General features: G+C 39.4%; 1 protein-coding gene and 1 long non-coding RNA gene across 2 annotated transcripts; one reads left to right on the forward strand and one right to left on the reverse strand.

The window, feature by feature from the left end:
* The first annotated feature begins 408 nt into the window (after nucleotides 1–408).
* On the forward strand, nucleotides 409–9,102 carry tacr1b (tachykinin receptor 1b). Its single transcript, XM_084400344.1, has 5 exons — nucleotides 409–1,076; nucleotides 3,498–3,692; nucleotides 5,685–5,835; nucleotides 7,514–7,710; nucleotides 7,783–9,102. Exons 1-5 carry the CDS (start codon nucleotides 670–672, stop codon nucleotides 8,066–8,068), a joined length of 1,236 nt encoding a protein of 411 aa, XP_084256470.1. The 5' UTR covers nucleotides 409–669; the 3' UTR covers nucleotides 8,069–9,102.
* On the reverse strand, nucleotides 8,360–16,499 carry LOC311284986. Its single transcript, XR_014626285.1, has 3 exons — nucleotides 16,392–16,499; nucleotides 12,720–12,811; nucleotides 8,360–8,500 (listed from the first exon to the last, which is right to left on the reverse strand). It is a non-coding gene; the product is annotated as an uncharacterized lncRNA (long non-coding RNA).
* Between the last annotated feature and the right edge of the window lie 668 nt (nucleotides 16,500–17,167).

Here is a 17,167-nt window from a genome sequence, read left to right on the forward strand (position 1 = left end):
GTCTGACAGGATGGAATGTGAAGTTGAGCACATGGAAAAAAAAAGTGTCAACCTGAAAAAGAAAACAAGAAACACCTGAAATATTTCTAAATATATTTGATTTTCTAAGATTACAATTCACATAAAATTCATCTCACGTTGACTTAATTGATAAACTAACGTGATTTCCATCTTTAAAAATGTGAATTTATTTTATCCATACATGTAGACATATATGAAGAGGAGATGAAAATATCCTGCGCAGTAAGAATGACTGTCACTGTGGCTTTTTGTTATTTTTACAGAAGAGTTCTGTTGTTTTAGCCTATAAGTTACTAAGTTTTCAAATTGATCGAATTTAAATTGATATTATTATTAGTCTGCTTTTTGTTCTCAAACCCATTTTAAAGTCAAACAGTGACAAGTGTCAGTAAGGAGGATGCGCGTGTTCACTGGCGCGTGACTGGAAAGATGCAGCGCGCGCTCTCCACACTGTTTCGAGACTGCGCGGTCACGCTTGGAGAGGCGCGCCGAGTACGCGCTCGCGATTCAGCCTGCAGCATATTACCGAAGACGCTGGGAAAATAACACTGACATTTCATTTGGATCTAATTGTCTAATCCAATCTTAAAACAACAAAACCTAAACTTTTCTTTGCTGAAATGCTTTTTCTCTGATGATTTATGGATCATGGATCCTCTCTACATCACTTCGCCAAACTCGAGCGCAAACGGGACCAACGGTTCATTGGTCAATGACACAGACGTGTTCTCGAACCAGTTCGTTCAGCCGGTTTGGCAGATAGTTTTGTGGGCCATCGCATATTGCTGTATAGTTCTGGTGTCAGTTGTTGGAAATATCACTGTCATCTGGATCATTTTAGCGCATAAGCGCATGAGAACCGTTACCAACTATTTTCTGGTGAACCTCGCGTTCGCAGAGGCGTCTATGTCGGCTTTCAACACCGTTATTAACTTTGTGTATGCAGTGCACAACGAATGGTATTTTGGACTTGTTTACTGCAGATTTCACAACTTCTTTCCAATAGCAGCTGTGTTCGCAAGTATTTACTCAATGACGGCAATAGCCCTGGACAGGTGAGCTATTTATTTGTTTACAAATGGTAACATGTTTTAGTTACACTTTATTTGAATGTATCCCTGTTACAGTGTAATTATACATTTAAAGGTAAGGCAATGGTATAGGATTAGGGTATTGTTTAGGGTTAGTTGCATGTAATTATGCATAATTTATTTATTACTGTAGTGAATACATAACATGTGTAACAAGGACACATTCAAATAAAGTGTTACCCATGTTTTGGTATATGTAGCCTATGCTATTGTATTCTTGAAATAACCTTGGAAGCCAATGTAAATGCCATAGTGCATGAATTTCCATAATATATACATAACTTGGACAGTCACCTCTTTATCGCTCTGTAAAGCTGCTTTGTAACTATGTGTATTGTGAAAAGCACTATACAAATAAATGTGAATTGAATATGACACAGTACTATTTTGTAAGGATTAACTGGCTATAAGACATGTGCTCCTTTATCTTTGCTCCATGTCTTTGCTTTAGAGAAGGTTTTAAGACTGAAAGGTGAAGTAAATTGTTATTTGAAATGGCAGATGAATCAAAATCCCTGTTAAATGTGGCTAAACAAGAGTATGAGTAAAAGTATATATAGTACCTGTCAAAAGTTTGGAAACATTACAATTTTGTAATGTTTTTGAAAGAAGTCTCTTATGCTCACCAAGGCTGCATTTATTTAATAAAAAATACAGTAAAAACAGTAATATTGCTAAATATGATTAGGCTACAAGCTAAAATAGCTGTTTTTTTGTTTGAATATATTGTAAAATGTAATTTATTAATGTGATTCAAAGTTGAATTTTCAGCATCTTTACTCCAGTCTTCAGTGTCACATGATCCTTCAGAAATCATTCTAATATGCTGATTTGCTGCTAAAGAAACATTTCTGATTATTAACATATTCTATTTTTTTCCGGATTCTTTGATTAATAGAAAGTTCAATAAACGGCATTTATTACATTTATTAAAGCATTTATTAAATAGAAATCTTTGTACAAATTTCTTCATTGCCACTTTTGATCAATTTAATGCTTCCGTGATGAATACAATTATTAATTTCTCTTTTTTTATTCTTACCACAAATGCTTGCATGTTATCATTGTTCCCACAAAAATGATAAGCAGCAAAAACTCATTTCAACATTGATAATAATAATCACAAATGAGTTTCTGAAGGATCATGTGATACTGAAGACTGGAGACTTCATTCATTACGTTGATTAAATTCAATACATTTTTAAATGTATTAATATAGAAATAGCCTCTGTTACCATAAGTGTACCACAGCACCACCATTGTGCTGTTTTTTGGGAGGATGGAATTGAAACCTGAAAATTGAAACCTGTGTAGAAAGCAAAGATCATAGAACGAAGCTGCATCCTTTCTATTGCCTGGTTAAAACCAGACCATTCTCAGTAGTAACTGAGTTATGGTCTGGCAAAGCTTCATTAATAACTCATTTCCAAAGGGGCGTCACCAACGGACGTCGCTCAAATGCCTCTGGGCGCAATTGGATAGACCTAAAACCAATCAGGGGTGCGTTTCCCGAAAGCATCGTTGGCCAACTATGGTCGCAAGTTCATCGCAATGTCCATTGAACTCTATTGGTAACGACGGAACTTGCGACCATAGTTGGCCAACGATGCTTTCGGGAAACGCACCCCTGAGCGATCGTCATCGTGTAAAGCCATATGCTGCGTCCCAATTCGCCTAAGTTACACTACGCCATAAAAGTATGTACTCTTTTTGTGAAGAAAAGGTATTTACTTTTGAATGTGTAGCAAAAAAGTAGGCAAGCTTTGGGACGTACTACTTCGTCATCTTTATCGGACGGATCTGTCGCGTAAACTTCCCTGTCAATCATCTCGTCACAGTTAAAATCCTCTATTAAATCTAATTTAATTTCCTACCGTTTCAGAGAGAAATGTAGTAGCACGTTCATCTGCCAGTGGGTCTTTCATGGAGACTGTCCTCATGTGTTTGCAATTTGAATATAATAATGCATTTAAAAGTTGGTGCGCTTCACCAACGGACGTTGCTCAAATGCCTCTGGGCGCAATTGGATAGACCTAAAACCAATCAGAGCGATCGTCATTGTGTAAAGCCTGCAACAACGTTTCTGATTGGTGCTGCGATTTCGACGGATTAGAAATGGGCTTGAATGAGCTCTTTGCCAGACTACTTGCAGAGCAAATCTACATTTGCCGGAAGTTGTCTGGGTTTTCCCAGGCTATTCTTTCTATAATTGCTGCGGGGAAAGACCCAACCCACTAAAAAGACAAACCCCACTAGTCATCTCTCTCACTATCCAAATCATATCAGCAGGACCAGGCAAATAATTTAGGGTTAATTCAAGTGGCTGATTCTCCTTTGAGTTTGCATAAATAGCAGGTCATTGCCTTTGTTAACCTCCCCCTGCAGGTACATGGCTATCATCCACCCACTCCAGCAGCGCCTGTCGTCCGCTGAGACCAAGTTGGTGGTGGGGGTGATCTGGGCCCTGGCGCTGCTCCTGGCTTTTCCCCAGTACTATTATTCCAGCATTGCTCAGCTGCCAGGACGTGTCGTGTGCTACATCAACTGGCCAGAGTACAGCGTGTGGGATTTTCAAAAGACGTGAGTGCGTGCTGTCGAGTCAATGATAATATATGTATAAAAGTATATATATGTATAAAACAGCCTACCTGATGCCTACCTCACAAAGGTCTGGAAACTACAGTCAAACTCACACTTCAAAACATCTGCTATTGCAATAATAATCTGAAAAAGACAAAGACAATTCAAATCCCTCAAGGCATTAAATTGCCCAAAAATGTATCCTCGCTTTCTGGCTCCTTAAGCAAAGGCAACAAGCTTTCAAGACAGTCAGTCTCCTCCTTCAAGACAGCACTGCTTATTTTAGCAAAACACGAATATAGCAATGAGAAATCTGCCACTGCAGTGTGAAAACAACATTGGGGACACCATAGGGTGCACTCTCAACGGTAGTGTGTGGCGTGGTCCGATTTACGATATGAATATTTAAACTGTGGCCAAGTAGCAATACGCCCTGTCCTGCATCTTAATCACATATTTATCAGCTACTGAACGAGTTTTGATAGATCTTCACATACGCTCACTCTAATTGCTACCAACTCCAATCCGATTCTCCAATATCCTGCCAGTTTCCTGCAACGGCTCTGTAGGTGTCAGGTGTCGACGGCATGCTCTTATTTCCGTAACAGCTTAGCCGTTCACCCACCCGTACAGTCAATCTTCCAGCAGGCTTCTCCCTGTCACGCCAAAGCAGTGAATGCCTCTACCTAAGTGACATAACCTGTCAGACTTCACCAATCCTACTTTGCAGCAATCAATTCTTGAGGTAGTATCTCAAGCTTTTGTCTGCCCGAACATTCTTTAAAGGAATAGATAGTCTCTGAGAGACCAAATCTGGGTAACACTGGTGTACAAGATAAGGAGCACTGAACAATGAACTCTCTTTAACTGGGTGGTAGATCTATTAGTGTGTGTGTGAGAGAGAGAGAGAGAGAATGGTAAATGTTTTATATAGTGCTTTCACAGACCTATGGCCACCAAAGCGCTTTACATAGCCTCACATTCACCCATTCATTCACTCATTCACACACCGACGGCGGTGTCAGCCATGCAAGGCGCCATCCAGCTCATCAGGAGCAGCTGGGGTTAGGTGTCTTGCTCATGGACACCTCGACACTTGGTCAGGTGGAACCGGGGTGAACCATCAACCTTTCGGTTTGTAGACAACCTACATGAACCACTGAGCCACTGACGCCTCAGAAAGAGATGATGGATAGCCAGAGAGGGACAGGTGGAAGATAGATAGAACGGGAGAAGTAGATTAAAAGCGACTACTGTTTTCTTTTGCACTCACATATTTGCGACTAGCCATCGGAATCTGCAAGATTTTGGATAGTGCACAGCAAATCAGCCGTCATGTTAGCATGACTGACTGCTTATTTCCTACCACATCACAAGCGTTTTTGAAATTAACCAGCTGGACAATATCCAATTACCTCTCACCCACTGAGATAGTTACGGATACTTGAAAAGGAAAGCGGTAAAGCCCCACAAATCATTTGGCTCATTCTAAATAGCATGTCTGTAAGACACGTTCAATCAAAACAACATGAGAGATGAAGGCATTCACATTGTTTTTTTTTTCTTTTCGGGACAGGGATTCAGAATGTTTTGGTTAAGGCGTGAAAGGCCTGTGTATATTTTCCCTCTATACCTCTCCTGTGAGGCGAGTGTCTTTCTAGATAAGCCTCGGGCTAATTAGCACGTTGAATTGTACAGCGCTCCAAAAGAAGAGAGGCACTGCCGCAAGCGCCTGAATCCTGGGAGCATTCACAGTTCATGATTCGAAAGTTTTCCAGCGGTTATTTTTAAGTGGCAGCTAATGCGAGAAAACATGTGGGACTCCGAGTTGTTGGTGTGTGGCATCCTTTTGTGTAAAAATGTGCACTCAAAATATGTCTCAACAACTTTGAGGCTATTTTCATCTTGGGTTTCATGTCTTGTTCTTGTTTGCTGGCTGCCTCTCCCATACTAATTCTCCATCTGGCTGTCTTCTGTCTCTTTCTCTCTCAGGTATTACGTCTGCGTGGTTGTGCTTATTTACTTTCTGCCTTTGCTCATCATGGGTTGTGCTTACCTGGTGGTGGGACGCAGTCTCTGGGCTAGTGAGATTCCTGGAGACTCTTCAGACCGCTATCGACAGCAGCTGACCGCCAAACGGAAGGTCATCATCTGCAGAGTGACATAAAAGCTTAAATGTCAATTGCATTGCTGAAAAGACCAGCATGAATGGATAGTAACCCAGTAAAAATTATCTGATGAAGCTTGTTGAGAGAATATCTTGCCGGTTTATTTAGTTAAAGGGTAACTCTCGTCAAAATTGAACCTAGGCTCTTTTTGTTAATCTACCCGAGTCAAACTTTCGTGTAAAAGCATAATTAGAATGGAAACGCCACTTTTAAGATTGACCGTATTTTCGTTTTAGGTCAAAATGCCTTTTGAATGGGAGTGCATGGGGCATTACAGTGATAGCATCAAAATCGCTATTTTTAAAACACTAAGAAGGCTCGACACAACATGAAACTGTGCTTGAAGTATCACCAGGGGCTCTACACATGAACTTGAGCATTGACTACATTGTTGGAGTACACAAAGTTTACTAAAAAGAAAGGTTTTGTACGACTCACTTTTATCAGTTAGTGTTTCCGGTGGCTGGAATTTTGTCAGTCAAAACTAGTCGATCTCCGAATGCAACGTAATGAACTGACTCCATGAGGAAATGTCATGAACTTCTAATTTCAATGAAAAGAATGATAACTTAGACCAAAATTATCCATGAATTTATATGGAAACAAGCTTTAGGAGCTTTCCATCTTTACTCTCCTCATGTTAAGTTGCATTCGGAGATCGACTACTTTTGACTGGCAAAATTCCAGCCACCGGAAACACTAACTGATAAAAGTGAGTTGTACAAAACCTTTCTTTTTAGTAAACTTCATTGTAGAGCCCCTGGTGATACTTCGAGCACAGTTTTATGTTGTGTCGAGACTTCTTAGTGTTTTAAAAATAGCGATTTTGATGCTATCACTGTAGTGCCCCATGCACTCCCATTCAAAAGGCATTTTGACCCTAAAACGAAAATACGGTCAATCTTAAAAGTGGCGTTTCCATTCTAATTATGCTTTTAAACAAAAGTTTGACTCGGTAGATTAACAAAAAGAGCCTAGGTTCAATTTTGGCGAGAGTTACCCTTTAAGCCGGGTTCACATTGTACGATGTCTGAGACAAATGTTGAGAATCCTAAAAGATTCCTCTGTTCCTAGGCCAAAATCTGAAGTCTTTGTTCGCTAGTTTGCAGACAGCCGATTAATGACCGTTGCAATCAAATTTGACCTCCGACGAAATTCTGGCAGTGTCAGAAGATTTGACACACAGTCCTGCAGTGTGAGTTCTCCTAGGACAACCGTCAAATCAAAAACCAACAGAAGCTCAGAACCAGAATCCAATTGTTGAGACAACAACAAACCACCTGCTCCATACAGTCTTTTTTTTAGGACAAGCCATAATCAAAATTAATGCTAGAGACTGTTTTTTTTTGCTAGCCACCATTTAAATCCTGCATGCAGTCACTGAACGTGTCACGGATTGATGATGTAAAACACTGGGCGAGTCTTCTTGCTTGCGACCGTTTTTAATGCCATACAGTCTGACATGAATGACAACTGAGATCCTGACAAGCAACAGTTTTAAATCGTACAGTGTGCACCCGGCTTTAGATCCCATTCTTAGGGACCAGCATCCAAAACACAACATAAGCTGGTGACCAACTTTGCTGGTCTGTTTAACACGAACATGACTAGGTTTTTAACTTACTTCAGCTCCTTCTATTTTAACTTACGTAGGTGGTGAAGATGATGATCGTCGTTGTGTGCACCTTCGCCGTCTGTTGGCTGCCCTACCACGTCTACTTCCTATTGCACCAGTTCCTTCCTCACTTATTTGAGGAACCCTACATCCAGCAGGTGTACTTAGGAATCATGTGGCTTGCCATGAGCTCCACCATGTACAATCCCATCATCTACTGTCTTCTCAATGACAGGTAAGAGTTGGTTCAGTGGAAAACAGATTCACGTTTTAAAGGGAATCATGCAATACTCATCTATCTGTGCAGGTTTCGAGCTGGATTCCAACAGGCGTTCTTCTGGTGTCCTTGTGTCCCTCGAGGCTCTTACGAAGGTCTGGAGCTCAAGTCAACTCGCTATCTTCAGACGCAAGCCAGCATTTACCGTGCCAGCCGAATGGAGACCACAGTATCCACAGTCATGCCGAATGGAGAGGTAGACCTTCAGGAGAACACAAGGAGATCCATAGATCTCACGTCCAATGGTTCTTCACGAAGCGCCTCAAAGACCGTATCTGAGTCCTCCAGCTTCTATTCTAGTAACAATCTAGCTTAGAAAAGAATGCAAGAAATACTTTCGGGGTTATAGTACCAATCCTGTGAGGAGAAAGATTTACGTTCCAGGGAATGTCATGATGTGAGGTACAACAAACCAAAACAGGTTTTTAGGTTTTCTTGTGGACGGAAGGATAATGTGTGAAGACATCATCTTGTCTTCAGCTGAGTTTTAACTACTCAAGGCAGCTGGATAGAAATCAACCCCGTAAGAGTTCAGCAATCAACTTACCCAATCGCCATTTTTTCTATAGGAGTCCAGGACCCAGCAGGTTTGTTTAGGAAAACATGACCAGCTGATGCCCTTGGCAACGATCTGTCTGTCATTACTGCTGGTCGTTGATGATTCGATAGCCAGCATGACGACGTGGAAGGGTCTGCACCTGTTGTTGCATATTACTGGACTACGGAGCCGACAATGTAAAGGATTTGTCTGGAATGCAGAGGGTCATTATAAATATAGCACAAAGAGAGAGAGAGAGAAAAAAAAAAAACTACTAACATAGTTACTTCCATTTATATCACTATAATCCTCTGTTAAATCCAGAGTTTATTATTAGCATGTTATATTTACATTTACACATTTAGCAGACGCTTTTATCTAAAGTGACTTACAATTGAGGAATACAACAAGCAATGCATCTTAAAGGGAAAGTGACATGACATGAAGGCCAAATATGACAACCCACACTCTGAATTTTTCCTCTGCATTTAACCCATCCAAGTTAGTGCACACACATTAGGAGCAGTGAGTAGTGAACACACACACACACACACACACACGCCAGGAGCGGTGGGCAGCCATTTGCTGCAGTATTGAGGGTGGAAGAGCGCTTTTCATTCACTGACTCACCTATATTTTCCTGCCAGTATTGAGAATCGAACCCGCAACCTTCGGTTACAAGTCTAAATCTCTAACCATTAGGCCAATAAACACAAAACGTGCTAGTAATATAAAGTTTTAGCCATCATTCAGAACAGTACAAGCTAGAATAGGGAGGGATTAAAGAATAGTGAAAAGATAGATAAAGAAATTCTTCAGCAGGCAGAAGTTAAATGCATGTTGTTGAGTAAAAGCTACACTGCCTTTTCAAAAAAGACCATGTTAAATACATTTTATTAGCGGTATATTTGTATTATTATTTTGAGATTTAAACCTTTTTCATTGTATAGCTTTAAAATCGAGCTTTTGTTTTGTGGCGTCCGATTGTAGTATCTTGATAAAAAGAAAGTATAGGCCTACAAAGAGACATAGGCCTACACAGGCATAGGTATTTGTAAAGATTGTGCATTGAAATTATAATAGCATTTTCATATACAGTACAGTATATGCCTAGCTATACAGCTTGTACAGAAGTTGAGTGTTATCAAAATCTACATTCAAATAAGTGCTAGTGCTACACGTTTCTTTTAATCTGAGGTCCATTTTCTCACACAGTGGTTGTTGTTCATCTGTGTGTAATATCATGATGCTGTTTGCCGTGGCTTGCGCTCGCTTTACATGCTTTTTATAGCGCCAAATTGTAGAGGCTCTTGCTTTGTTGGGCAGGTGTTAGAGCTGCTTTGATGCCTGCAGAAGAACAAAAGAGCAGCGATGTTCCACCTTTTGAACTGCTCTGCAGCTGCATGCGCTTGCATCTAGCGTAATATCTCAGCCCTCTTAATGGACACATGTTTAGAGTCACTCTGTATTTTACTTGGACTGTTAAAACAGACAGAAACAACACTGGTTAGAATTGCTTTTATATGTGACGCATCACCAGCTGCATATTGTTTTTTTATTTATTTGACCTATTTGATTTGTGTTGTATTGATTTTCCCAGCAGATAGTTGAAGGCCAAATCTTTTATCAGAAAAAATAAAATAAAATAATAATTTAAGGGACCATAATATGAAGAATACGCATCATAAGAGGATATATATGAGATTGCAGTGGTCCATGTCTGTTAGCTTTGAGGTCTAGATGGAATGGATTATGCATTAAGTTGATTTAACTTTTAGCTGGTACGCATTTGCAATGTCGTGTTTCTCTAGGTAATGGACCAAAAACTTTGATTCATGTTGTCCACAGGGGCATATTAAATTTTTTTGTCCAATCAAATGCTCTCTAGAATGAGAATGTCCCTTGGATCTAATATGACGAGCCACCGAATATTGCAATTGCAACCAATAAAATCATGGTTTTAAAAGATGTAGCCTAAAGGCTAAAAAGATGAGTTCTTAGATACTTTGTCTCGTTCCAACTTCCTGTTACATCATAAAGGGACAGAAAATAGTCTGTAAAGCTAGTTCAGAAAAACTGCTGTCATTCTTCAAGTATAGCACACCACCAGAAGTTGCTGTTAAAGCACTTAAACTGAGTATAATGTTATTTAAAGCACCACAGAGCCTCACAGATCACACTCACCATTTAAACTATTCTGATTTATGTAAATATAATGTATTTCATTTGTTTATCTTGTGATTTGTGCATAAAATAAAGCCACTGCTTGTCTGTAAGAGTCTAAGAAGTTTAAATGAATAGCCTTACACTGCTAATATTAGATTGCAATTAAGGAAACATTACTGTGTACTTTGAGGCTTGTCATTGCTTTATGATGTTCTGTAGGAAATGTAAATCTCGAATGACTCTTGTTTGCATCTCTGCTTTGCTCAATAAAATCAGATACCATTACTATATCCTGATGTAATAATAGTGCTTGTTGTTGTTTTGTAAGGAAGGACTACACGCCTGCGCACATATATATCCAAACGCGCACACCTTTGGACTGAACACGTAATGCGCATGTGCTTTCGCGGGTTTGCGTTTTTGAGGTTTGCGCAGAGATAACGGATAATCGTTTGCACCTTCGAACCTATTTCAGGGAGTGCGTTCTCAAGACACCAGGCACTGTTGTGTGCGGATGGGTGGCCGGAGCGCGTTAAGGGTTTTCCTGTTATAACGGTGTTGTGTTAGCGGCCCATAAGTTTATAACTAATGATCTTCACAACGGAAGTGAATCAATCAATCAAAACTTTAGCTGGACAATAACTTGATCCTAGAGCTGTTGTAAAGCCTAAACAATCTGTTACGGTTATTTCCTATTATTACTGTAAAGCTGCTTTGAAACAATCCATATAGTTAAAAGCGCTATATAAATGAAGGTGACTTGACTTGACTTGTTTTTATTCTGAAAAGAGATATAGCCCACTTCTCACAATCTAATCAAATTCTGATTAGTAAAATCCAGTTCAACCCTATGTTATTTAGCTGAATATTCATTTCCACGTGACTGTCCTATAGCAGTAGAGCTGTAATCTCTACGTCCACGAGACTGTGCATGTTTTCATCAGCCTAAAACAGTCACATCCATTTGTTACCATCTTGAAAGCTAAACCCCCTCTGAATGAGCAAAACTGACCCTGCAATGAGATGGACGGTTTCACTGTTAATCAAAGTTTAGCATTTTTTCATTCTTAAATACCCCCGGGTGCTATTTCTAAAACAATTACTACAGCAAACTGATCAGACAATAAGAACACCCTGCCAAGTTTGAGCAGTGCTCTGAAAGCTTCTGTTCACTGGGGAGAAAATTAAATCTGTTGGGTTCAATATCATCAGCGTATGCTGTGTGCTCTGACAAGATGTCTGGCATTGCCCTCGAAGAAGACACTATCGACTGCTTCTCTTTCTCTATACAGCAATATTCAGGTACCTAGTGGATTGAATCAAGCTTTCATTTAAGTGAATGTAGGCCTACTTTTTCAGTAGCCCTATAAAAGACAGGGCTCATACTTCTATAGAGAAGCCCTCGGAGACACGCTACACGTTTTGTAAAAAACGTTTTTTAGTTACATTAAAAAAATGATATGATCAATAAGTAATGACAACATAGCCTATGTTTTACATTACTTTAACTTATCAAAATAAGTTAAGCCATTTTCAGCTTATTTAAATAAGTTATTAATGATTCAAGTCATTCAACTAAGTCAGTTTAATGTAATTTAAGTTAAATAGATAGATAGATAGATTAGATAGATAGATAGATTAGATAGATTGATAGATAGATAGATAGATAGATAGATAGATAGATAGATAGATAGATAGATAGATAAAGATAGATATAGATAGATAGATAGATAGATAGATAGATAGATAGACAGATAGATAGACAGATAGATAGATATAGATAGATAGATAGATAGATAGATAGATAGATAGACAGATAGATAGACAGATAGATAGATATAGATAGATAGATAGATATAGATAGATAGATAGATAGATAGATAGATAGAGATAGATAGATAGATAAAGATAGATAAAGATAGATAGACAGATAGATAGATAGAGATAGATAGATAAAGATAGATAGATAGATAGATAGACGGATAGATAGATAGATAGATAGATAGATAGATAGATAGATAGATAGATAGATAGATAGATAGATAGACAGATAGACAGATAGATAGATAGATAGATAGATAGATAGATAGATAGATAGATAGATAGATAGATAGATAGATAGATAGAGTTTATTTTGTCCTCGAGAGGAAATTTGTTTCCACCGCAGATACGTATAACACTGACAACACACAACATGTTAAATTGTTCGTTCACCCTAGTGTTAGTTCACCCAAAAATGAAAATTCTGTCATTAATTACTCACCCTCATGTCGTTCCAAACCCGTAAGACCTTCGTTCAACTTCGGAACACAAATGAAGATCTTTGTGATGAAATCCTCGAGCTTTCTGACCTATCTATGGAGAAAATGAATGGGATTTTTACTTTTGGAACTGCTCTATTGTCACGCAAGGCAAATCAGATACTCAAGGCCATAGATATCATTCACAAAGAGGATTACAGCTCAGTGAAATTCAGCATAACACGTCGATGAAATTATTTAGCGCTCCGAGCGTAATGGCTCTTTTGTCCATTACGGTGTTAAGGTCATTTGTTTTAGCTAGAAGCGTGGAGAGAGGATGATGGAGAGGAAGACGAAGCATCTTAATGCACTTCTCCTGCATGTTTTGCCTCAATCTGTCTTGCCCCGTAACTGAGCTTCACGATTAATAATTAAATATAGTAAATGCAGACAAGCTAGGCCTCATCAGTCAAGGGATATCTAGGCTAATATGATAATTATAATTATTCTATGCAGATGGCTTGGGCTGCTGTGATTAATCATTTGTTGAAGAGGCATTCTTTGATATGTCTGCTTGGACTCCATAAAGCATATCATTAAAACCCATTTAGCCATTCAAAAGATTGAATGACAGGTTATCAAAGACAAGCTGATCCCCGCCTCGCCACTTCAGCTGAAGATGTCACTGTGGCATCTGATTATAGCGAGACTTAAATTAACACAACTCTCTGAGCGCAACAGGTCTCGGAGTGCGAGTGATGCTCAAGGATCCTTTCAAGGTAAATCATATTCTGTCCTTTGATACAGGGTTGGAGAGCAGGTCTGAAAACACAACTTTACTGTTCTGTGTTTAAGTGTTCTCCATCATATGTTTGGAATTCAATGCCATCATTGGGTGAACAATGTGTACAGTATTGGTTGGGCTCTTTATTCATTATCATAATTTCCAACTAGGGAAGACTGTGTCTCGTCTGCTTGTTTAATGACCCTACCTGGAACGCTGCTGTCAAACAATCAAAATGGAGTGAATAAAACAAGGTAATCTGAAAGAAAAGATCAGAATCAAATTTTTTTTTTTCATATTTTTCCACAGCACTGAATTATATATGCTTCGTGAATGTTATTGTATCCAAAGTATGGAGTGTGGCATCACAAAAAAACAAACTAAACCAAACCAAAAGCAAGTCAGTACAAAATCAGTCGGTCAAAAAAACAGTTTTGCTGTTTAATATTTTTGTGCAAACTTTTTTTCAGGATTTCTTGATTAATAGAAAGTTCAAAATAACAGCATTTATTTGAACTAGAATCGTAAGTAACATTATAAATGTCTTTACTGTCACTTTTGATTAATTCAATGCATCCTTGCTTAATAAAAGTACAAAAATAAAAATGTAAATCGTACTTATCGCATAACTTTTAAGAGGTAGAGTATTTTTTTCCCCCCATAATTTTGGGATGATTTCTTTTTTTTTCCATATGAGATGGAATGTGACCTGGATATGTTTTCATGAGCTTCACCCATCATCCTGTTCTGCATCAGCATTAATATTCTGTGTCTACTCCGCTCTATAATTTCACACCAGACTTTGGTCATGCCTGGGTTCCAGACATCAAAGATGTTGGAAGGGCGGCCACAATTACATCTCGGTTTGATGTTTCTAGAAGGGATGACCTGCGCCCTCCCTTTGGACGTCAAACCCGCTCACTCCAGTGTGGAGGTAAACAGGAGCCAAAGTATCTTCATCAGACACAACAGAGCAACACAATACAAACACCAAAATCGCTCAGGCAAACGGCTCACTATGTCGACTCCAAGAGAAGAGGCATGGAAAACAAATTAAACAAAGACAAACCAACAGGTACAAAGGGATAGTTCACACAAAAATGAAAATTCTGCCATCATTTAGTCACCCTCAAGTTGTTCCAAACCTGTATGAACACAAAAAAAATATTTTGAAATGTACACTCACCTAAAGGATTATTAGGAACACCATACTAATACTGTGTTTGACCCTCTTTCGCCTTCAGAATTGCCTTAATTCTACGTGGCATTGATTCAACAAGGTGCTGAAAGCATTCTTTAGAAATGTTGGCCCATATTGATAGGATAGCATCTTGCAGTTGATGGAGATTTGTGGGATGCACATCCAGGGCACGAAGCTCCCGTTCCACCACATCCCAAATATGCTCTATTGGGTTGAGATCTGGTGACTGTGGGGGCCATTTTAGTACAGTGAACTCATTGTCATGTTCAAGAAACCAATTTGAAATGATTCGAGCTTTGTGACATGGTGCATTATCCTGCTGGAAGTAGCCATCAGAGGATGGGTACATGGTGGTCATAAAGGGATGGACATGGTCAGAAACAATGCTCAGGCAGGCCGTGGCATTTAAACGATGCCCAATTGGCACTAAGCGGCCTAAAGTGTGCCAAGAAAACATCCCCCACACCATTACACCACCACCACCAGCCTGCACAGTGGTAACAAGGCATGATGGATCCATGTTCTCATTCTGTTTACGCCAAATTCTGACTCTACCATCTGAATGTCTCAACAGAAATCGAGACTCATCAGACCAGGCAACATTTTTCCAGTCTTCAACTGTCCAATTTTGGTGAGCTTGTGCAAATTGTAGCCTCTTTTTCCTATTTGTAGTGGAGATGAGTGGTACCCGGTGGGGTCTTCTGCTGTTGTAGCCCATCCGCCTCAAGGTTGTGCGTGTTGTGGCTTCACAAATGCTTTGCTGCATACCTCGGTTGTAACGAGTGGTTATTTCAGTCAAAGTTGCTCTTCTATCAGCTTGAATCAGTCGGCCCATTCTCCTCTGACCTCTAGCATCAACAAGGCATTTTCGCCCACAGGACTGCCGCATACTGGATGTTTTTCCCTTTTCACACCATTCTTTGTAAACCCTAGAAATGGTTGTGCGTGAAAATCCCAGTAACTGAGCAGATTGTGAAATACTAAGACCGGCCCGTCTGGCACCAACAACCATGCCACGCTCAAAATTGCTTAAATCACCTTTCTTTCCCATTCTGACATTCAGTTTGGAGTTCAGGAGATTGTCTTGACCAGGACCACACCCCTAAATACATTGAAGCAACTGCCATGTGATTGGTTGATTAGATAATTGCATTAATGAGAAGTTGAACAGGTGTTCCTAATAATCCTTTAGGTGAGTGTATAATGTGGGGCACCATTGACTTTGACTAAATATCTTCCTTTGTGTTCAGCAGAAGAAAAAAACCACTTTGGAACAACTTACGTGTGATGTAAATGATGACGGAATTTTCATTTTTGGGTGAACTATCCCTTTATCTTTCCATTAAGTTTGATGGACACGCCACAACTGGCGTCCACAAATAGAACAATCTATGAACTGGCCAGAACCCAACGGGGCTCATTATATATTTGAAGCATGTTTTCTCTTTGCATTCAGCTCTTGAAGAACTTGCCTGGGTCGCCAAATCTGGCACGGTGTTGTTCTGCCTGTTTCTTAATTGCTTCGTCAAACCGAAACCACTGAGGTTAAATCAATCTCTACACCACATGCAAAGTGGCAGACCACTGCAATTGAGTGCTGGGGTTTGTTTAATCGTATATTTGAGATATGATTCATTGCAGTGTCCGTATAACGCTCTATATTTCACATGCAAGACAGCTTTGTGGCTGCTTTGTGACACCATAGGTTACCGTAATCAGCAGCGAGGGTCAAGGAAACACCGACACACGCGTTCCCTCAGGACATGAGATTGAAGTGCGGCGGCTCTGCGGAAAAGGGCACATTTATACAGTTGCCAACTTCATTGATTGAACAGCCGTCAAACAGGCGGCTTTTCTCTTACGGCACGTTTCATTTCAAATGTTGAAGTTCTGATGACCTGAAACGATAAAGTGGTGGTAACCCTTCTGTTCGGGATCTGGGAAACCCCAATGACACACCAAAGCACATACTTAATACTGACACATCAGGTTGACACTTGCTAATCTTATGAGAAATGATTCTAAACCTAATTTCAACTAGCTTTAAACCTCATTCATGAAAATAATACATTTCTGTGTGTGTTGTGCTAACATAAGAATAAAGCTTCAATTTGCTACTTGTTAGTACTAGATGGCAGGAGGAATTATGGGGAGGGACAATCTCACTGTAGAAAGCATTGTAATATACAGAAAAATGGACACACCCACTAAATAGACTTACAATTTAAAATAGATATATTTTATACAGACTAACTGCACACAAATCCAATTCTGATTTCATAGAGCTTTGATCCTGTAAAGCCTGACATATGAAATAATGGTCAGAATAATCTCATGTTTAGTTTTTGAAACCTTTGGACCTTTTTTTTTTAAATGGCATATTTTATGTTTTGTATGATATATGATACATCAGACTTTTATGGCCCATATAATATGATTTAGTAAGAATTTGGAGGTTACACTCGAGGAGGGAAAAAAATCTATTT

This window comes from Rutilus rutilus (genome assembly GCF_951802725.1).
Source record: "Rutilus rutilus genome assembly, chromosome: 25".
Taxonomy (NCBI): Eukaryota; Metazoa; Chordata; class Actinopteri; order Cypriniformes; family Leuciscidae; genus Rutilus; species Rutilus rutilus.

What these genes read in the sequence shown, in the direction of transcription:
- tacr1b (XM_084400344.1), top strand. Translation starts at nt 670, where the DNA reads ATGGATCCTCTCTACATCACTTCGCCAAACTCGAGCGCAAACGGGACC. An exon ending in ACGGCAATAGCCCTGGACAG is followed by an intron (nt 1,077 to 3,497) that starts GTGAGCTATTTA and finishes CTCCCCCTGCAG; the next exon opens with GTACATGGCTATCATCCACC. An exon ending in AGCTGACCGCCAAACGGAAG is followed by an intron (nt 5,836 to 7,513) that starts GTCATCATCTGC and finishes TAACTTACGTAG; the next exon opens with GTGGTGAAGATGATGATCGT.